Source organism: Arachis hypogaea, chromosome 6 (assembly GCF_003086295.3).
Source record: "Arachis hypogaea cultivar Tifrunner chromosome 6, arahy.Tifrunner.gnm2.J5K5, whole genome shotgun sequence".
In the NCBI taxonomy this organism is placed as follows: domain Eukaryota; kingdom Viridiplantae; phylum Streptophyta; class Magnoliopsida; order Fabales; family Fabaceae; genus Arachis; species Arachis hypogaea.
Genome location: NC_092041.1, coordinates 94,443,904 through 94,467,873, shown reverse-complemented (window position 1 = coordinate 94,467,873; position 23,970 = coordinate 94,443,904). Strand labels below are relative to the sequence as shown.

Genomic DNA, 23,970 nt, shown 5'->3' with positions numbered 1-23,970 from the left:
CCCTAAGTCTATTTCTTTTTTCATATATATTTTTATTTATTTTTATAACTTGTGCTTAAAGTGTGCATGTACATGAAGAGACAGGTACGAACTTTCCCTCCTTTTGGCGGTTTAGACTTTAGACATTTTGCGCTACAAATAATCAAAGTCAACCCGTTTTGATTGCATTGCCATAATCCTCGTTTCATGACCAAAATAGGGAAATGAATAATCCCCATGCTGTTTTTATCATTTTAGGGTGTTAAGTTACTAAAAGTTAAATTACAGATATATATGATATTTGATCCGATCCGATTCGCAAATGTGCGGATCGAATCGCATCGGATCTAAACTTAAAATCTGCGGATATTGGATCTAATCCGATGATTTAGTGCAGATCGAATCGAAATTTTGGTTATATCTCATCCGCATTTATCGCTATTTTTATTTTTAAATTTAGTAGTTTTATACTAAGTGAATATTATTTTTTATTTTTTAAATTAAACAAAAATATTTTAAAAAAATAAAAAAATTTAGAGATTGAATCCTGATCCGTTTTTTGCCAAGTACTATATATAAATTAATGCATTGACAAACAATAGCTTTTTCTTAAAAAAAATTGTCAAAAAAAAAGAGAGTAAAGAATAAAATAATTGACTAGAGTTTGAAAACGACTAAGGTTATTGGAAATTAAGGTAAATAGATAAGAATATATTTAAAACATTGAAAAATAATATGATATATCTTAAAAATTATGTTTTACAAGTCAAAATTGTCATTCCAATTATATATAGACAGTAATGAATTCAAAGTTTTTGAATTATTATATAGCAATTGAATGATTGTAACTTTATGTTAGACTAACAAAAGAGTAAATAATGAAAAATAATTTTAACTTTTGAAAATAATCTTTAAAATATATTGAGTTATTTTTTAATTATTTAAGTATGTCTTTTATATTTTTTCATATTCTTTTTTATATATTTATATCCAATTATTCATTTACTTTAGAAATTGTTACATTTCGTAGATCTCTAGAGATATATTGGTAAAAAGTTTTATTTCTTTTAAGAAAAACAATCATTTGTAGCCAATAAATTTTATTTTTTTTTAGGAAAAACAATCATTTGTATCAGTGAACTTTAAGAACGTTGACAAAAATATTCATAAAAAAAATTAACATTGTATCTAAAAAAGATGGATTTCGTACGACAAAAATACCTAAATCCTAAATTTTTGTTGATTTTTTTAATAAAATTTTTAAATTACTCCACCTTTTATCTTCAACCTCAACTCCACTACTATCTCTTCTTCCCCATATATTATATTTTCACATTCCTCCATTACCACCACTTTAACCACCTTCTCTATTCTTTGCTACTCCACTATCGCCACTACCATCACCATCATCTTTTCACGATGACGATGACGAAGATAACGACAAGGCCTCCAGGCAATCCGCCTGTTTCCACGCAAAGCTGCCACCTCCGACGGCACCCCACCCCAAGTTCTGTGGGGCCTAGTGCCGCCTCAAGTTCGTGCATAAATTACCTATATCCCAGCGCGGTGACGAATTTAGAGTCACCAGATTCAAGCTCCAGCAGCACCATCGGAACTTTGATGGCACTATCCGAACTGAAACCACTGCCTCCCCTGCCCCGCCATAATTTCAGGCCATTACGAAGTGAAGAAGATAAGGACGAAAAGTATAAAAAGAATCAAGATGAAGAAGAAGAAGAATTCTTTTCTTCGAGAGGCTCTTTTAGTAACAGATAAGAGAGTCCTCTTTCCCTTGCAGCAGTTATTGGAACCAATAATTCGAGTTCTTGTTCATCGGAGGTTTTTTCTTTGGAGAAACTCGGATGCAGAAGCTTAACTTCAAGAACCCCATTTCATTCTCGTTCTTGTTTCCCTCTAATCCTCGAAGGCACCAAATTCCTGCCACCACACCACCAGAACCCAGTTTCTGAACTGCATTCGCCGTCTACTTTATGTTCTTTGTCTTCTTCTCCTAACACTATAGAGGAGTTGAGAATAGAGAAGGTGGTTAGGGTGGTAGTAATGGAAGAATGTGAAAATCAGAAATTTAGAAAAGAAAAGATAGTGGTGGAGTTGAGGTTGAAGATAAAGGGTGGGATAATTTGGTAATTTTATTAAAAAAATTTAGAGTTTGGGTACTTTTGTCGTATGGAACCCATCTTTGATAGGTATAACGTTAGTTTCCTTTTTTGACTGGTACTTTTATCGGACGTAAAGTTTATAGGTACAAATAGTTATTTTTCCTTCTTTCTAATTCAAACAATTGCGTATCATGAAGGAACCACAACTAATTAACTGCTTAATTAAATAATTAAATTGTCCAAAATAGGATCCAAAAATTTAGAATATTAATTAAAAAATTTAAATATGATTTTTGGACTCATTATGTTTTTCTGAGTTGGAAGATGTATTTTTCTGGGAAAAATTGCGTAAAAACGCGAACCGGTAAATTAACCGGCAGTACCGGCTTAAATCTGTCCGGTACTGTGTAAGAGCAGTAAAAACTGTAGAAAAATATAGGAAAATAATTAAAGTTGAAAACTGAGCACTAATTTTAAAGGTTTGCCCCCAAAATTAGGCCAAACGGGCCAAAAAGGCTAACGGTTGGACCGGACCCAAGTTGGACCTAAAGCCCAACATATATAAACACCCAATTGGACCCAATTCAGCCTCATAATACACTTGAATACAACCTTAGCAGCTGCATTGAGGAAGAGAGAATACACTATTCATCCTCTTCTTCAATTGCTTGTATCTCGAGTTACAACGCTCCGATTCACGTGCAGTTGGCGGCTACGCAAAGCTTTCGCCGAGTCGTTAGTTCTATCTAACTTGTGTAGGTAAGATTTTAAAATTTTCTCTCCTTTCCTCTGCCCTAAAAAATTTGAATTTTTGGATTTTGGTGTTGAGTGAAATTGTGTTTTGGTTATTAGGTACTAACCATTAGTAAGAAATTGTTGGGTTTTATCCTAAATTTCAGTAGATAAGGTAAGATTTCTCAAGAACCTTTGTAAATTGATATATTTTTAATATTAGATATTGATTTTTATGAAATATATTATGTTAGTTTGAAGATTAGAGCTTGTTGGAGTTGCCTTGGATATTTGGAAGCATTTGGATTGGAATTGGTGACTTAATTTTGGTTGGAAGCTTGGTTTGGACTCAATTTTGGGTTTTTGGCATATTGAAAATCGGACAAAATATGGTTTTGATTTTCTCTATGTAATATGTAATATTTCTGGACACTTAGGCCTGTGGACCATAGGATATGATTGAAATTTGATTGTTGATAATTGTGATGTATAATGAATTTGATAATTTTGATGATTATGGTGAATGATAATGTTGATGTATGATGTGGGATTTGAATAATGATGATTTTGAGGATTGTTAATGAATGATGAGGTTTGTTGATGTTGATAGAGAATGGTGGAATGATATTTTTGATGTAAATTATTGAGATTTGAGTTTACAAATAGAATTTGATGTATAGAATGGGTGATTTTATGTATTGCTAAGTTATGGAATGAATAAAAGGTGTACAAATATGATTTAGGTACATTAGGACTATTTTAAATATGGAATAATTGATTTTGGATTGAGAGTTTGGTAAAATTGAGGTTTAGAGATTTTTTGTAAAAATAGATTTTTGGTGAACTTTGATGGATCATATCTTGAGCTACAGTTTTTAAAATTGAATGATTTTTGTATTAATTTAAAGATAATTCAAAGAGCTTTAAAACGGTATATATTTCGTAGAAATCAAAATTTTTTAGAAAAAGATATGATCATTGGAAGTTGGTGTCAAAAATCTAAATTCTGTGATGTTGCAGAATTTGTGATTTCTTTGTGTGCACACGCACACTGCTGTGCGTGCGCTCTGAACAGTGGCTATATTTTGACTTGTGCGTACGCACAGTCTTGTGCACATACATACCCTGTAAGATTTTGAAAACGTGCGTAGGCACACACTGGTGCGCACACACACCCTGTGAAATTTGAAAGTTGTGCGTACGCACACGCTGGGAAGTGCCTTCTATTAGGGGCGTTCGCACGTTTCTGTGTGTGCACTCAATAAGGAAAATTTTGCCTTCTATGCGTACGCACACATCTATGCGTACGCACACTTTGAAAAACTCTTCTGGGAGTGCGTAAGCACAACCCTATGCGTATGCACACTACCCTATTTTTCAACGAAAACCTTGTTTTTAATTGTCTTACCTTCCCGACAAGCTTGTAAACTTCCATAACACTTTTTTAAGATTCTTTAACTTGATTTTATGCTTTGAAGCATAGAGAATACCCTAAGTAGGTTAACTAGACAATTTTCGGTAAAAAGTTTAGAAGACGGAGCCTTAGGATTCTGAAGTACTAAGGGTGGATTAGCTGAGTGAAGTGGTAGAGTACTGTAAAGATGGTTAGTATGATGAAATTGTAGAGTTGTGGACTTGATGAGACTTGAGATGAGTCTAGGACTCGGAGTGGACTGAATACTGAAAATAATTTCTAAAAACCACTTAATTACTGTTTTATACTGTGATTAACGAGACGCTATGCACCTGGCAAGGACGGTTGGTTAAACCCGCTTGTAGAGAGTCGCGGCGGCGGCGTAAGGACGGTTGGTTTATCCTACTTACGTTGAGATGTGAGGTCCGTGGCAAGAGTATCCTGCTCGCATTCTTTCAGAATCACAAGAGTGTGCAGGCACTATATCCTGGACCGTGTTCCGGACACAATATCTCGGGGGTTCCCATTCTGAGACCGAAAGGTGACATCTCTATGGAGATGTGTCGGGTTGGCAGTTAAATCGACAATGTGATATCACAGCCAAATAGAACAGGCATTCATCATGTGCATTTTCTATCTTTTTGCTTGTTTGTCGACTTGAATTGCTTGCCTAATTGTATTAGATGATTATTTGCTTCTTGAAATTCTTGATATACATACTATACTTGTGCTTTACTTGCATTGTTATTACTTGTGTTTTCTATTGGGATTGAGGAGGTTCGGAAGGCGGTGGCGATGGGATCGCATGGCAGTTAGGCTGGTGAAGGCTGTGGGACAGCGGAGAATTGCTAGATTAGAAATCCACTAAGTTAGATTCCCCTATTTTCATTATGGTTTTTAAAGCTATGGTTTTAATTTTTGTATGCTTTAAGTTGAATCTCATGATTGATATAAAGTTCTAGGATTATCTCTGGCATTCCGAAGTCTTATATCTTACATTACTGGGCACTGTTATCATATTGAGAACCTCCGATTCTCATTCTATAATTTGTTGTTGTTTTTCAGATGCAGGTCGCAACCCACCTCAGTGAGTTACTTGATGGTGATAGAGCGGAGGACCTTATTCCATTTTGTTGTCATTTTGGTTATTTTGGATTTGTTCTCTCACTTTTGTATTTATATTTGCCTTAGAGGCTTACTTTGAGAGAGATATTCTTTATAAGCTATTTTACTTTCAAAACTCTGTATGTTTGTATAACACTAGTCGGCCTAAACTCTGCAGGCTGAGGCTTCTTCCTTATGACTATTATACTCTCTTATATACTTATATTTTGTTATCTTGTATCTATATCTTTTGCCTCGATTAGTGTAGCTTCGTGTGAATATTTCGCGCTTTTGAAACTCTGTTTTTTGAGCTTATTCATTCATCGGACTTCTAGAATTATTATTTCTTTCTATATATATTTATGTATAAGACTTAGAATTGTTGTGACCTCTTATTAACCTTCGCTTTACGCCATGAGGTAAGGTTTAGGGTAATTAGGGTGTTACATTTAGTGGTATTAGAGCGGTTCGTCCTCGTGAGCCTAAGGGATGGATCGATTGTTATTTATTTTTACTAACACTATTTTCCATAGATACAAAATTAATTCTATTAATTTATGAGAAAAAATGTTAATTTTAAAATTTTTATTGATAGAAATAATAATGTACTCTTAAACAAACATTTAACGTTATAGTATATTTTTTTTCTAAAATTTTTCATAAAATTTTAGAAATATCCTTAATATTTAATTTGTTTCAATTTCTTTCCTAATGTTTTAAAAATATTTCAACTTTACTATTGTTATTTATTTTTAAATAGTCAAAACTTGTTCTTTCAATTTTGTCCTCCTCTAATAGGTCATCATCATCATCATCTCCAAACCATCCTTCTTTTTGTTTCTCCCAAACCTAACCAAACTCCATACTTAACATCACCACCATCATTATCTCCTCATCCTTCATACATCATTGGTGTTATCATCGTCATTGCTACCACCACTTCATATTTCACTGCCTTTACGTCCTTCACATCATCATCATCATTATCATCATCATCATTTTTCTCTTCCTTTCTCCAAATCACCACCATTACTCTCTCCTTCACCCATTTCTTTTTATCTCCTCAAGTCACCTTAGTGTATAACTCATCCTCATTGACATTATCATTGTCATATCATATCTTCCTTCACCCTTATTTTCACTATCACATCTCCCTTCACCTAACACTCATTGTTTTTTCGCTCTACCTATATAGTAACAACAGCAACAACAACACAATAATTAATTTTTTTATCGACATAAATCGACAAGAGAGAAAAAGAGGATGGAAACGAGGCCAAGTGAAGCTAAGCCATTTTCAATTGAGATAGGTTTAATCCATAGCTAGTTCATTCCCTTCCTGCAAGAATCCCATTACATATTCTTTTGCTTAATGATGGCAAATCTATAACGAAGAAGGGGCAGTTGTTGATAGTGCAATGTTAGCAATGAAAGTATGGTAGAGACGACATCATAGAAGAAGAGGAAGGTGAGGGCAAGGTATAGAGCGGAGGAGGAAAGACGATGCTAAGGTGGAGAAAAGAGGCAGACAAAGAAGATAGGGCAAATTGACAATAGCGGTTGAAGGATGATTGTACTTAGATTTGGTTTGGTAAAATTTTTTGAAGACGTGCTTATACTTTTTAAAACACTACAAGAAAAATGTCAAGTACCATCATAAACACCGTCGAAAATTTTAATAAAATCCAATGGTACAATGTTTACCAAATTTTGTGTCGGTATTTATCCGACGGAATAAACCTCGCTGGTAACAAAATTACCATCGAATTCATACATTCGATGGTAATTTGCGACAAATTTAGTGGCAGAATATGGTTATCAAGAAAATGAAATCTGTTGAATGTTACCATCAGAAATTTTCCGATAGTAACATTGGCGCCATCATATACGGCTTCATGCCATCTTACCGACGGATGAATCCGACAGTAATGCCGATGAAAATATCTTTTTAACATTTTTTTTGGAAAATTGGCTGGGCTATTACCATCGGTAATTTTGACGGTAGTTTTTTATTTTTTTAATAATCTTTTTCTATCCATCTATAATGTACCCTAATAATTAATAATTGAAATAGTGCTTTAAATCTGATGTGAAATATCAGATATACAAATTAAAAATACAGAATGATGGTAATTGAAATATCTGAAACAATGCTAATATATACTACATTCTTCTCAAAGTTTGGAAAAAAAATAAATATGGTAGAACTATATTTATATTAACCCTATTTAAATTCATCATTTTCTTCCACTTGTTCACCATCATCCTCTTCGAATGTAGTTTCCTAATTATCGAACTTGTCTTTCTCTTCTTCGTTGCCATCGACCCCATCTTCTTGTTGAAGATCATTGTCCTCTAGTGGTAGTGCATCGTCATCTATACCAAGGTCAACGATGTCATCATCCATATCACCGGTATCAAGCACCACTTTCGAAGGAGTTAGGTCGTCAATCTGGTAAGGCTCTTGACCCTCTGTCTCATCATTAGACTCAATGCAGCCTCTTAGCTTAGTTTTAACCACAACCACCCAACTAGACTTACATGAACCTGGATAAAACAAATAGTATACCTGTCGTGCATTTTGAGATAAACTAAAAGGATCGCAGTACCTATATTTTCTGGTTATAGTAACTTCAGTGATATTGGATATCGTAGTTCTTGTGCTTTCGTGTTCCTTGTCGCGAACTTGAATCTTACCATTCACATTTAAACACGCATACCTTATACGTAGTGCGATAGAAACACTCTAATTGAATTATGTTGCGCAATACACCAAACCAATTAGAATGACCACCATTTGAATCCACACGAACTCAAACTCTAGTGTTATCTATTTTCTTTTCAGTCGACCACTGTAAAGAATGGAACTGATATCCATTAACATTGTATATCAGGTAGTTAGTACCCTCATTCATTTTGCTCAAACTAAGTGCAACTAGTTTTTAATCTGTTATGTCAGCTAGATGCAAGCTAACGTATTTTCTGAACCAATATGAAAAATTGGTTAATGAAGTATTTGGATTTGTCTCTTGGAATAACCTATATGATAGAATAGGATAAACAGATTTTGATTAGATTAAGAAGTTAGTATCTTTCTGATTGTAATATGTATGAAGACTTAAAAAAGTCATATGAGGTAGGGTAAAATCTGGTCACAGTTAAGCAACACATATAAATGTGTGGCATCGATTTTCTTACCAATAGTCACTGCTCGCACCCATTGCAACTCCTTTCAGAGCAAAGATTGGATATATTGTTTTACAGTACGAGGATTCTTCCCTCTCATCATTCCTTCCAACCCTTATTCTATGTGACTCAACATAGCAGAAAATAGAATGAGTAAAATGCGGATGTTTTCTTAAGTAAGAATGCTTCGCAAGTGCTGCCCTCAATCTGAGCTTTGTTCTTCACAGTGTGTTTGAATGAACCAATCATCCTCTCGAATGGGTACATCCACTTAAATTAGACCGGCCCACATGGTATTACTTCGTATAGTAGGTGGATTGTTAAGTGTTCCATAATGTCAAAAGAGAATAGAAAGAATATCCTCTCTAACTTACAAAGTATGATGAGAATATTGTTGTCCATGATTGTGAGATCATTAATGCTAAGTTTCGTGATATATAACTCCTTAAAGAACTCACTTATTTCTATAAGGGATTTCCAGATGTTGGTTGTAAGTTCTCTGAACGCGACAGGAAGCAAAGACTTCATGAAAACGTGACAATCATGACTCTTCAATCCAACAAGCCTACCCTATGAGACATTTGCACACGTGCTCAAGTTAGAGACGTAACCATCAAGAAATTTCAATCCTCTTATCCATTTACAAATATTTTGTCTCTGGTTTTTCATTAGAGCAAATCCCATTTTCTCACATTTATCCTCTCAATAATTCTAAATTCTATTTTTCGACTCAAACTTCTTTTAAAAAATTAATAGTGTAAAAGAAAGAGGAAGAAAGAAATAGATGAATAGAATTTGAGATGGTTGAGAAGGTGAAAATAGGAGAAAAGAGACTGAACAAGTATATTTTTAATAAAAATATTATTAGTAATATATAATACATTAATTCTGTTAATTGTTAATGAGAAATTTAATAGTAGAATAATATTAATGTCATTTTAAATATTTTAAGATAAAAATAGAATAATTAAAATATTAAAAAAATAAAAAACACACCCCACGCGCGCGCACATATATATATATATATATATATATATATATATATATATATATATATATATATATAATACACGTTATATAAGTAAAAAAAAAACACGTTAAATAAAAAGATCTTATCCAAATATACTTGCATTAATTTTTATGACCATGCTTTATAAAATATTAGTCATTAAACCAATTATTTTATAAAATATACATAAAAAATATATTAAATAATGATGTATATAAATATATAAAGATTAATTTTTTTATATACATATATTTTTGTAATTTTGTAAGATTTTATTCTTTTGGATCAACAATTCAACGTTAATAAAAAGAAAAATCTTCTAGATCAACAGTTACAAATCACATAGGGACGATTGTAACTATATATTCATTCACAATTATGTATAAGAAATACATGGATAAATAAAAAAGAAATAAGATGTCAGATATAGGACATACAACAATACACACCCACAACACAAACAAACAACAAACAACAAGCAACAAACTTCACTAGCCAATCGCCATTGCCACATTCTCCATCCCAAAACCATCTTTTATAAGTAATTAATTAATATTAATATAATATTAAAGTATTTTTTTTTTTGGTGACTATATTAAAGTATTAATATTAATATTTTTCTAGGCACCAAAAAAGAGAAAAAAAAAAAAAGAAAAGAAGGAAGAAGCAGGAACAATACATCAACAACAAAAACCAAAGAGGGGTAACCCCATATCTTCTCTATCTATCATCTTCCACCTAATAATAATACCATACTCTCTAACCTCTCTTCTTCTTCTTCTTCTCTTGCGAACCCTAAACAAATTCATCTTCGATTTTGGTGACGATGATTGTTATGTTAATACAATAGCTTCTTCTTATTGTTGTTGTCCTTTGCCTTTTTCACTGCCTTGCATTCCGCATTCCTCGCGTTTCCTTCACTGATTCTTTCGCGATCCCACTTCGATCGCTCTCTTCTCCCTTTTGTTCGTGAATCGCCACCCGATCCTCTTCTTTTTGCAGCTTACCGGATCGATCTGTGAGTTTTTTAGTTTTTAGTTTTTCAATTTTTTTTAAACGTTTGGATTGTTCATTTAACATTTATTTATTTTATGGAAAAATTCTTCTTTGATCGTTTCGTGACTGGTGATAGTGTTGAGCAAACTTGATGGTCGGTTTTGTGATTTTGTTTAACTTTTTTCTTTTTTTGCGTGTGGATATTTTTTTGAAAAATATTGTTTTCATGATCGGTTCACGATTGGTTTTCTTCATGGAGTACTCAATCTGTTTTTGAAAGGAAAAAAAAAAGGAACTTTTTATTTTTATTTGTTTTAGGTTCGTTTTTGTGTTGTTTGGTTTAGTCGAAGCAATCGGCGAAAATTTGTAGGTTTGGAGTTGTGTGTAATCTGTTTAGATGGTGAAACTTGAAGCTAATAACTTGTTTGGCTTCTGTTTATGTATGTATTTTATTCTGGTTTTGTGTAATATAGTTTAAATTATTGACCGACAAATGGTGATATAAGAAGTACTGTGTGTTAAATTTGGAATGCTGAAAGCGACTGGTTGCATTTTATGCTTTTAGAGACATTCCTTTTCTTGTTGGATTGTGGAGTATATTTTGCTGAAAGTAGAACCTTTTTCTTGGTATCTACTGCCTTTTCAGTATGCTACTTTCTTTATGCTGTTATCTGCGGGCAAGGTGTGGCAAGCTCCATAGATATTTTCCACCCTACTTTTTCAAATTATGCTGCAGATATAGATAGATATTTTCAGTTCATCTTCCATGCTCTCTTCTTGCTACTGAAAAGGTTACTGAGTGAATGCTTGGAACTCATTTTTCTACTGATTTTATTTATTTATTTATTTTTTAATTGCAGAGGACTTTTGCAGAATTGGGGCGAATGAAGTGTTCTATGATTTGAATGGGGAGACGATGCCAGAGTTGAGAAGTGGAGCTAGAAGGTCGAAACGGCTTGGTGATCTTCAGCCTGGTCCACTACCCGTTGATCAAGGAGAAAATTGGGTACAACCTGCTCAGAACAGAACTAGGAGGAGAGTTGGAGGTGGAAGAGGAAGAGGGGGTAATGCTACAGCTGTAGGCAAAGGGCCATCACCAGCTGTACCCACAAGGCGAACTGCAGCTGGTAGAGGCCGTGGAGCAAGATTGATTGATCTAGACCCTGAACCTTGTGAAGCCCTTCCAGAACCTGTTGGTTTAAGGGCTCCCGAACCTGTTTACAATCAGGTAGAGGTAGTGGCCAATAATAATATTGTGATGGAGGGTGGAAGTGCAGACAAGGTGGCTGGAGGAGCTGAGGAAGAAGCAAGCACCACCCCTGTCCCTGAGAGGGTATCTCCCATTTTGGATATTGTCTCTTTTAATACTGATTTACTAAATTTCCAAATATATTTAGTTTATTTTGGATGATTTTATGATGCAGTTATCTGGTAATGATGGCTTATTTTGTTAGCTTCTTAGATTTGCTGAATATAATAATTGTTTATTTAATGCATTTATTACAGGCTTTTCTGTTTTTGTTAATGTCTTAAACTGATGTTTATTGTTTTGTTTCGGAAATATGAGATAGTTGTAGAATTTTGATATTTTTAGAACAAAATTTATTATATATTTTTATACTGGTCCTTGTCATGCTTATTCAAGCATGCAGTGAAGGTTTGTTCTTAATTTCTTGTTACCTCATGAGTTGGTTATTCTTTTGGTGATACAGGTACAAGTTGGTAACTCTCCTGTTTACAAGATAGAAAGGAAATTGGGTAAGGGTGGTTTTGGCCAAGTTTATGTTGGCAGAAGGATGAGTGGTGGTTCTGATCGAACTGGTCCTGATGCAATTGAGGTGATGTTAAAAATTCAATCTCTTTTTAAGGATTTACTGAAATACTAATAAATCCTACATGGGATGATACATTGGCATGTTTTCATTATATAACTATTTAACTCTGTTTACAGGTTGCATTAAAGTTTGAGCACAGAAACAGTAAAGGCTGCAATTATGGGCCTCCTTATGAATGGCAAGTCTACAGGTAAGTTATCTGTCCTCTTTTCTAAACACGCTTATGAAGGGACATTTCTCAAGACACTAGCTAATTCTCTCGGTATTTTTGGTATTGAGCAGTACTCTGAATGGTTGTTATGGCATTCCCTGGGTTCATTACAAGGGTAGACAAGGAGATTTTTATATTCTGGTGAGACATGGTTCAAAACGTCACATCAGCATATGTTGATTTTCTATCTGTTGTCTAAAGGGAAATAAAATATTTCAGGTCATGGACATGCTTGGGCCCAGTCTTTGGGATGTATGGAACTCTCTTGGCCAATCGTGAGATTTGAATTCTCCCTTAGTTACCTTATTAGGTTAATTTATTAACACTTTCCATTTCCATTTTGGTCCCACTAACCCTTCAGCATCTGGACAGGATGTCACCAAGTATGGTTGCTTGCATTGCAGTGGAGGCAATATCAATCCTTGAGAAGCTCCATTTAAAAGGGTAAAAGTTGGTTTTTTAAGTCTTATCAAGCCTAAATTGATTTTTTTTAAACGAGTCTCATTTATTTGAATCAGCTTTGTGCATGGAGATGTAACCAGAAAACTTTTTGCTTGGTCAACCGGGAACGGCTGATGATAAGAAGTTATATCTCATTGATCTTGGTTTGGGTATGTCTTCCTTCAAAATCAGATGGCTTCAGTTTTACTTTATGCTGGAACATTTTTCCTAGCTTTTATTTACATTGGCTATATGGTATTTATAATAATGTTTGTATCTTGTAATGTCTTCAGCATCGAGATGGAAGGATGCATCGTCTGGTCTACATGTTGATTATGATCAGAGACCTGATATATTTAGGTTCGTCAATGTTTGAATGTTGTGAATTTCGCATGATTATATTATTCTTCTCAGTGTTGATAATATCCTATTCCTTCAGGGGAACAATAAGGTATGCAAGTGTACATGCACATTTAGGTAGGACTGGAAGCCGAAGGGATGATCTTGAGTCCCTTGCATACACGTTAATATTTCTCATAAAAGGGAGACTACCATGGCAGGGTTATCAGGTGCATTTTTTCGCTCTATCTTTATTTCTTGTTTCCTGTTTAGAAGTTTTACATGATATATAATCTATTTATCTTTCCCCTTAATTTGCAGGGTGACAATAAAAGCTTTCTTGTTTGTAAGAAAAAGATGGCCACTTCTCCCGAGTTGATGTGCTGCTTTTGTCCTCCTCCATTTAAACAGTTCCTTGAGGCTGTTACGAACATGAGATTCGATGAGGAGCCAAATTATTCCAAGCTTATATCACTTTTTGATAGCTTAATTGAACCATGCACTCCATTGAGACCTATCCGAATTGATGGTGCTCTTAAGGTTGTCTTTTGATAGTTTCTATTCTTTTACTTTGCTAAATTATTATATATATATATATATTTTATTTTGTTTACTAATTTCTGTGCCTAAACGCCAAACCCTTAATATAAATAGGTCGGTCAAAAACGAGGAAGGATGCTTATAAATCTGGAAGAAGATGAGCAGCCTAAGAAGAAAGTACGACTAGGTAGTCCTGCAACGCAGTGGATATCAGTGTATAATGCACGCCGTCCCATGAAGCAGAGGTAATCAATATACCCTCCTCAGTCTTGCAAATTGTTGATAATACGTTCTATATCATTTGCTGAACATGATTCTTTTTCCCCACAAATGGTGGAGCAGATGAGTGCTTTTGCTCAATAATTGAGTTGCTCCTTCTTTTAACACGGAAAAGTATATGTTTGTTGCTCATAGTATTTCTAGCTTTCCTGACTATTGGCTGCAGTCTTCTCCCAAATGTTGATGTATATTGTAACTGATATGCAAAGCCACAGCAAGTCAGCCTTATATTGAGCATGTTGAGGCTCAAATTCCTTTGTGAATCTTGCTAAATGTCCTGCTTTACCTGATAATGGGAAGCAGTGGCATTGCTAATGTTCACCTCCTCCAAAACAAAAATAAAACAGAAGGATAGGAAAAGTAAGGACATACCAAGTTATCATTTCTTAAGACAGCATAGAAGTCTAACCTAATATGGTTATCAGAAAATTCTATAAGCCTCTTGTTTAACAATAATAATCGTAAGCAAATTTTATAAAAATAGATTCAAAAGTCCCCCCTGCTCGGGATTCTCATAATCATAAGTTAATATGATTTTATAAAAAAAAACGATTAAATCTTCTTTGTACTTGTAAAAGCTGTTTTTGATTTATGTGATTGCGAATTTGTAATGGCACTTGCAATCTTTCTCAAATCCTTTTGATGCAATTGTAGTTATCATATGTAATGGTCATTCAAACAAAGTAAGAATTCTTTGTAATTTCTAGTGCTTGATGCACTGTCTTGAAAGGACTATGCATGCATAAACTTGATTGCTTATTATATGCATTAAGCATTTCGGCCTTTTCTTAAATAACATCTTTGGTCGCAGATATCACTATAATGTAGCAGACACTAGGCTCCGGCAGCATGTGGACAAGGGTATTGAGGATGGGTTGTATATAAGCTGTGTTGCCTCTTCAGCGAATCTGTGGGCCCTAATTATGGATGCAGGAACGGGTTTTTCTTCTCAGGTATATGAGTTGTCACCAGCCTTCCTCCATAAGGTATATTTCTTTCTTCTCAGGTTTATAACTTTCATTCTGTTTAGCAAATATGTATTAGTGCAATGATTGATGTTTTGATGATCTCTCAGGATTGGATTATGGAGCAATGGGAGAAAAATTACTATATCAGTTCAATAGCTGGTGCAGTTAATGGAAGTTCTTTGGTTGTCATGTCCAAAGGTTTTAGTCTTACATTTTATATGATGTTTTAATTTGAGCTACTCCACTACTCAATTCTTTTACACTTTTTATTAACTTGTATAGAAAAGACACGGGGTTGAATTATAGAGACCATTATTATTTTTTGATCAAGTTATCACTGATTCATCATTTTCCACCCTCCTTTTTACCTTTTTTCCTTACTGATTTTATGTAATTTATGTCCTTTTTCTGTACCTTTTAAGTATTGGTCTTTTATCTAGATTCTAATTAGTTTGTTAGCATATTATTGTTGCAATGCTATTTAATTTGCGTCTGAGAAAGCATGTCAAATTTCCAAGTGCACAACATAAAATGCTGACCTTGGTCATTTTCAGAACCGGTTTAAACTTCAGCTTGTATATGCGATCTTGGATTCTAACAATATTTCCTTTGAAACAACTTATTTTGTTATAGAAGTTAACAAAAGAACATATCAGAATATTTTATCAGCAAAATTGCTTTTCTTTTGCCTTATTTAGCTTCTGAGTTGAGATAGTTGTTGATATTGAAGTAGATGATGAGTTATTTTAATATCTCATAGTTGATCGTTGCTTTGCAGGGACTCCCTACACACAGCAGTCATATAAAGTTAGCGAATCATTTCCTTTTAAATGGATAAACAAGAAGTGGAAAGAAGGATTCCATGTTACCTCTATGACTACTGCTGGCAATCGCTGGGGTGTTGTCATGTCCAGGAATGCGGGATATTCTGATCAGGTATCTAAACCGTTTTTGACCTTTGATACTTTATTATGTATGAATACTTTAACCCACCTTGATAATTGTTATTACTTTTCATTTAATGATGAAAGGTTGTGGAGCTCGACTTTTTGTATCCGAGCGAGGGAATACATCGTCGATGGGAGAGTGGTTACCGGATTACATCCATGGCTGCTACTGCTGATCAGGCTGCTTTCATACTTAGCATTCCAAAGCGAAAATTGCTTGATGAAACTCAAGAGACTTTGCGTACCTCTGCCTTCCCTAGCACGCATGTAAAGGTACGAGTTTCTTGTGTTGTATTAGGCTGTTATTATATCATGGTTGGCATTTATTCCATTCTAGGATGGCTAAATTCATTTATAGTCTTTTGTGGTTTGCCACTGCTGCTATTTCTCAATTGTTTTTTCCGCACAGGATACTAATAGTTTGATGTTTTTTGCAGGAAAAATGGTCCAAGAATCTGTACATTGCTTCAATCTGTTACGGGCGGACAGTTTGCTAGCTTCAGGATTGAAAGTTTGCCACCATTTGAAAAATGAGGCAAAATTTTAATGATGAAGCATTTCAATGATTATTAGGTTGGAACGGGTTGGTTTGCCTTTTTGCCCCCATGCCTGTTTCTTAAATGCAATATGCCTTCCACTTAATATTTTCATTATAATTGTAAAACAAATGGTAAGCGAGAAACAGAAACCGGTTATTCTGTGGAGCAAGTTCCCAATCAACCCGAGCCAACGGATAGCAACGATTTGTTGAAAGAAGTATTAACTTGTGTAATACAAGGGCTGATGCCTATTTTGGCCATGTTTTCATGGTTGTGTTTTTAAACAAATTGCGATTTTGTATGTAATGATATAAATTTTTACGAAGATCATCATCATAAGCATTTAAACAAGGGAGTTCTACGGTACAATGATGGTTGTTAGCATCCACTATACCCGATACTAATTATCTATAATCAGATGGGTTCACATGGTTAAGACTTAAGAGAATAAGAAGCACGCATTATTAGTCGTAGACCACCCAAGAAAGAGACAACTTCCCACTTTCCTCCCTTGCTATCCAACTCCCTGCTCATTTACCTCAACCTCCAACCAAACTTTGGCAACATGGTTGACAAGGGCAAAATATTTTATATTTTTTCAGTAAGATATAAACAAGTAACGTTTTAAATGAATTTTTTATTTACATAGAATAGACATATTTTGGGAAAAAAATTTCATTTTCTAATTAATCATATAATTTTTTTATTAAAATATCATACTTATACATTACAAAAATTATCGATATTAAATTGCAAAAAAAATTTGTGAACAAAAAAAAAATTTAAAACATTTATAAAAGCATTTGAAATATTGAGAATTTTGAATTTATAAAGCAAAAGATAAAAAAAAAACAAATTTAAGGATGAATTTGTTCACAACATTCAATGTTAAGAACTAAAATAATTCATTTAATGCAAAGTCGGGGACTAATATGTTCACTTACAATGTTGTTATAGTGGATGACATATTGAAAAATTATGTTACGATACGTAGAAAAATAATATTGTGATGCATGACACTATCGTCCATATCAACATGTCACTATCAACATGTTACGACTCTTTTATCAACATATCATCAATCCATTACATATAGCCAAATCATAGTGTAATACTTGATACTAGTTGTCCTCTTTTATCAACATATCATCAATCCATTACATATAGCCAAATCATAGTATAATACTTGATACTAGTTGTCCTTATCATCAGGATGAATTCGTGAGCCCAAACTTGAGATTAGAATTGAGCTCATGAATTATGTGAGTGGAGCTTGAGTTTGGATAAACTCAACTCATTAATTCGTGAGTTGGTGTATATATATATATATATATATATATTAAGTATAAATTAAATGTTATAATTTTAATATTATATGTATGTATTTGTGTGTGTGTATATATAAAATAATAATATGTAATTTTATATATATATTAATGTTTTTAATTATTTAAAATTTTATAGTAATTTTTTATATATAATTTTGATGTAGGAGATAAATAAAAAAATTTATAACTAATAGATAAATAATATATAAAATTATTTTTTTAACATATATATATATATTATATATATATATATATTTATAGTTTATTGATATAGAATTATAAATTATGTTCCTGTAATTTGAGCTAACTCGTGAGTTTTTGCAATTGTTAATGAGTTGAATTGTGATGTAAGCTCAATTTTTGTGAGTTGAGCTTGAGTTTGGTTTAGCTCAACTCACTTCGACTCAATTCTGTTCTAATTCTAATGACATTAAACAAGTCTTGATTAAGCTGGGTCACATTGTGCAATTTCAGAAAACTATTTAAAGTACATGACTCATTTTAAACATTTTAAGGATAATTTTTTTGGATATGGAAGAAATTTTGGTGTAACACTCATTTATTAGATTTTATGATGTTTTTTAAATTATGAGAGAAGGACAATATGCCTTTTGCGTATTGACAATACGCCTTATGCAAATGACATATTGTCCCATTCTAAAATCTTAAAAATATCATAAAATCTAATAACTGAATGTTATACTAAAGTTTTATCAATATTTATAAAAATAAACGTTTTTTTAAAGTCCATTTTAAAACTTTATTCTATTATCTTGATTACAAAAGAGTTTTATCACTTAGCATTATTTATTTATATAGAGAAATTCTATCATTTTCTATGGAAGAGAATATTTATAAGTAGACACTAAATGCTATTAAAAAGAAAACCGTCACAAGGATAAGTTTACGAATATGAATCAGTGATCACTCTGATAAAGACATTAGAAATGTCTTTTTTTAAAGACATTACGTGTGTCACGTTGCTATTGGATGGGTTATTAAACCAGTTAATAATTTATTTTTTAATAAATTAGAACAAAATCGGTTTATTATAACAACAATAAATGTTATTGTCCATATTATAATTATCAGACTTAAATACAATCGGTTTACATAATCTGAACCGAATTATACTTAAATTTTTTAAACAAAAAATATATCTTTTTAACTTTTTTATTTCGCAAACATTTAAATTTACGAAAATTTAAAAATACAATTAAATTTTTGAAAAAAAAAAACCCTAATCCTAGGCCTAGACCCTAGTTCAAGTCCTAGCCCAAGCTCAATAACATAAAAAAATTTTAAAGGGATCAAACCTTTAACATAAAAAAATACACAATAACATTTATATAAAAATAAAATTTATTAATATAATTTTGTTTAGAGTTTGTCATTCAGATGATAATAAATAAATAATTTTATGGATAAATATTTTAAAATAATATTATTTAAATCTTAAATAATTTAAAATATTCAATAATTAAATAAAAAACTAAACCTTTTATACTTAAAATGATAGATATTAAAAGTGATAATATTTAATGAATATTGAATATATATTTTTTAAAAGAATTGATTAGAAATCTAACAAATCATAAAATAATACCAAATTAATTAGATATATTCAATTTCTTAAAATGATATGGAAAAATATAATTACTTAGACTTTACTTTAAAAGATTGAAATTTCAAAAATTGTAAATTGTAAAATTTTTTTATTAGTCTACACCAATATTTAAAAAATATCTTAATATTTTTCTGTAAAAAAAAACAAAATAAAACCAATAACACATAAAATAGCATTAAAAAGATAAATTAATTATTATAATGTTTAGGATGATGAATTTTATTGTATCGATTACTTTACAAAAGTTCCATTTTAGTTAGTGCATTAGTCTAATTAATTTGAAAAAAAAAAAGAGTTAAGGCTTGAATATATTACACTTTATACCTAGTATCATATATATAACTTTAGCCGACTGAATTCTAATCATATTTTGTATAATCTTATTATTAAAGCTTTTATAAAATTTTTGGGGCCATGTTGTCCACACTAAACTCCGCCGTTGTGTATAGGAGGGTCACTCTGTTATACTAAAGACCCCTTTATTTCCCTAGTTGGGTTTTGCTATGACTTCCCTTATCAAGATAAGTCCATAATTGGCTACAACCATAAAAATATGTTTCCATTGAGCTGAACATAAACAAAATAATTTTACATAGGATACATAAAGTAACACGGTGATATCCATTATCCTTACAAATTATATATCTAACTCTACAGTTTGGAGACTAATTTATTATAAAAATTTATTGTTAACTAATAAATTACTATATATATAAAATAAAATTTTAATTTTTGATATTTTTTTAAATATATGAGTGAATTAATTATTTAAACAAATAAAAATAATTTTTTAATAAAATAGATTAGACAGTCTCTAATCTTAAGTATTATAATCTATGATGTATAGACACTAACATAAATACGAGACACATGACATGAGATACTACAAATTTAAAATTTTTGTAAGACACGGAAACACGACATATATATAAGATATAAAATATTTTTTAAATAAATTATAATGATATTTTAATATTTTATTAATATTAAATATAAATTATTTTTTTAATTATTTTTAATATTTTTTTAATTATATAAAATATTTAAAACATTTTTTGTTTTAATAATTAATAATATATACTATTTTTAAACTTATTTTAAGAATATTTGTTAAGAATAATGTTAGATATGCTGATATATGATGGCATTTAGGTATGTCTCGATATGTTCAAAGAAATTCTTTTTATTTTTTTAAGATATAGTTGGATATAAAAGATATATGTGAGATGAATATCGATAAATATTGTGTTCAAAATGTATCGGACACACAAACACGACAAATAAAAAAAAGTGTGCGTGGTTAAATAGATTATAACGATAACAAACACACACAATCTACAACAGTAAACCGGTGAAATTTGTTATCCAACTAGAGAAATGTGGCCCATTGGTTTTAAATATCATGCAGGTTATTGGCCCAAGACCCATGGTTGTGACCTTGTACCCAAATTTATAAATTGAGAAGAATTGACCGAACCTCTACTTTTAATTGGGTCCACTGTTGCAATAGTCATAATCCAAACACTGGCCCAAACTCGTTGGTAATAGTTGGTCCCAAACACGGCACTCGTCAAAACCCTAATTATGGGTCCTGCAAACTCTAAAACCCTAAACGCTGCATTTATCAGTCATTGTTGGAGCTTGGGAGCTACAACCACATTCTCCTACATTCCAAGACAATGAGACCCCCGAGAGGTGGCGGGAGAGGAGGCGGTTTTCGAGGTGGCCGTGACGGAGGAGGACGAGGCAGAGGCGGAGGCGGAAGAGGTTTTGGCGGCCGTGGTGGCGGCGGGTTTCGTGACGAAGGTCCTCCCACTGAAGTCGTAGGTCTGTTCGTGACTTCATGAAACATTTTAATTTAATTTAATTTAATTTATCCTTTAAATAAATTCTAGGATCTCTGTTGAGTTTATTTAGAAATGGCGTTTGAAGATGGAAAAACTTCTCGTGCTGTGTGGGTTTCAAGAATCTGTTGGGATAGAACACAACTTTATCTATAATTGATAACTGATATAATTTCTTTTTTTCTTTATCATGTTTCTAGAATCTGTTAAGGTCGACTATGTGGCTTTTGAACGAGTTTCTTTTGATATGTTTGAGTGCAGAGGTTTCAACATTTATGCATGCTTGTGAGGGTGATGCAGTGACAAAACTAACGAACGAGAAGATTCCCTTTTTTAATGCTCCTATATACTTGCAAAACATGACTCAGATTGGGAAAGTTGATGAAATATTTGGCCCCATTAATGAATCTGTGAGTTTCTCTCTCATTTTCTAAAGCTGTCGTATGTTGATGCCTTTTTTGTGTCTGTTATGTGATTGGTTTTGATGTGCTTTTTCTTGCTTTGCTTGTGAATTTGCAGTACTTTTCAATCAAAATGATGGAAGGGATTGTTGCTACTTCGTATGCAGCTGGTGACAAGTTTTACATTGACCCGAGGAAACTTTTGCCTCTTGCAAGATTTCTCCCACAGCCAAAGTATGTTCTTGCTGCTGCTCATTGCTCAAAATTTTAACCTTTAAATATGATTGTGGATTGCTTCAACATTTTTCTGCTATAACTTTGTGAATAGTGTTGTGAATTTCTTCTTATGTTATTCTTATGTGCATCAATACTCCTCCGAGTATGCATTTTCATTGTAAATTGGAAAAGCTATTATTATAGGAACTTTTTATTGTGCTTATACCTTGTATATTTGTTGTGTAAAGGATTCCCAAGAGTTGTTACATGCTTTAAAACATTTTCTATCAAAATGTTTTGTTAAAGAATTATCAAACCATCATTGTACATTGTTTTCGGGTGAGATCATCATTGTACCTTTGGTTGGCATATATTAACTGTAGTGTTGCTTTTGACAACTGAGCTCCCAGAGTGGTTCCTTATAGCCAAATACAAGGGTGCTTTCAAGGAAGTCTGTAGTTGTTATTGATGAATGCCGAACTTTATTTGTTGGCCTTTGCTTTAGCCCTAACATTTTCTCCCTTTTTATCCGTCCTGCAATTGGATCGTTGTGGTCGGCTTTCTTATACTAGGTCACCAAATAAAAACTATCCATTGTTGGCTGTTTTGTTAATATCAGGACATTAAATCATATATTCCAGCTTTTTCTATGATGTTGACTTTTAAGGGTATTGACATGATTGGCTGATTATTGTTGCAGGGGGCAATCACAGGGTGGTAGAGGTGGAGGTGGAGGAGGTCGTGGTGGAGGCAGAGGCGGTGGCTTTCGTGGAGGTGGTGGCTTTCGTGGAAGGGGTGGCCCAAGGGGTGGTGGTAGAGGTGGACCTCCTAGGGGAAGAGGTGGTTTCAGGGGAAGGGGAGGTAGATTTTAGACGAATATTGTATTATGTTACTAATTTTGTATTATGTTTTTATTCTTGTGCTTCAATCATTTTGCTCTGGAGAAACATTAAATTGACCAAATGTTTTGTTATGGATTAAGTGGTTCCATTGCATTCTGATTTTCAAAATTTATATCCTAATTGCTAGCTGAATATATGTTATTTGAAGCTTTCAGTCGATAGTAGTTGTACATAATAAAGTCCAAAAGTAAAAAGATGTTTAGAGCCATTTTGGGTTGTATTATTTGGATGAATAGATTTTGGGTATGAGTTAACACTAGGATTGGTTTCTACTGTATGAAAAGTGGATGAGGCAATAACTTATAGTCCTATGGGGATCCTTTGGCTTGTTTTTTGGAGAAAATAAGTATTTTTCAATTAAAAAAAATCCTTTATATAATTATCAAAAAGTTTTGATTTGATTTTTTTGAAAGTTTTTTTTTATTTATTTTATGTTTTTTAAGAATGTCTCTAAATTCAATAAATTTTTAAAATGATGTTTCTATTAAAAGAATTAATTTTTGGATAAATATAATTCTATAAAAATAATTGCTAAAGTTTGCTCTTTTAAGAAATCAAAATCAAATTAGATTCGATCGGTTTATATTTTATCTAAATTTTATATTTTTATTGAAATCACAATAGTTTAAATTAGAATAGTTTTAAAAATAAATCAGATAGATACAATATAAATTGCAACTGTTTGGATTAGATTAAAAAATAAAATCGATGGAAGTCAATCTAAATTACAATATATTATATTGATTTTTTTTTAAATCGATTCAAACAATATTGTACACACACTGATAATTAATTCATTTTTTTTATTTTATTTAAAAATTATTTACATATAAAATTAATAATTAAAAATATTGTTTTTGAGGATTATCTGAAATTGGGTTACTTTTGGGCCTGAATATGAGGTTTAGACGATTGGGTTACTTTTGGGCCTGAATATGAGGTTTAGACGATTTCTGTACTTAAATTAGCAAAGTTTTTAGTAGATAGGGTCCTGAATAAATCTGAGGATGTCA

At 32.4% G+C, this 23,970-nt stretch overlaps 1 protein-coding gene and 1 pseudogene across 1 annotated transcript; both read left to right on the top strand.

Annotated features, from left to right (window-relative positions):
• The first annotated feature begins 10,166 nt into the window (after positions 1-10,166).
• Positions 10,167-16,990, top strand: LOC112697001 (casein kinase 1-like protein HD16; annotated as a pseudogene).
• A 4,119-nt stretch (positions 16,991-21,109) lies between these two features.
• On the top strand, positions 21,110-23,069 carry LOC112696999 (H/ACA ribonucleoprotein complex subunit 1-like protein 2). Its single transcript, XM_025749969.3, has 4 exons — positions 21,110-21,421; positions 21,700-21,848; positions 21,958-22,073; positions 22,756-23,069. Exons 1-4 carry the CDS (start codon positions 21,274-21,276, stop codon positions 22,925-22,927), a joined length of 585 nt encoding a protein of 194 aa, XP_025605754.1. The 5' UTR covers positions 21,110-21,273; the 3' UTR covers positions 22,928-23,069.
• The last annotated feature ends 901 nt before the right edge of the window (positions 23,070-23,970 follow it).

Excerpts from the sequence above, each read along its gene's own strand:
- LOC112696999 (XM_025749969.3), top strand. The coding sequence starts at position 21,274 with ATGAGACCCCCGAGAGGTGGCGGGAGAGGAGGCGGTTTTCGAGGTGGC. Across the intron at positions 21,422-21,699 it reads TCCTCCCACTGAAGTCGTAG|AGGTTTCAACATTTATGCAT; the intron begins GTCTGTTCGTGA and ends GTTTGAGTGCAG. Across the intron at positions 22,074-22,755 it reads AGATTTCTCCCACAGCCAAA|GGGGCAATCACAGGGTGGTA; the intron begins GTATGTTCTTGC and ends TTATTGTTGCAG.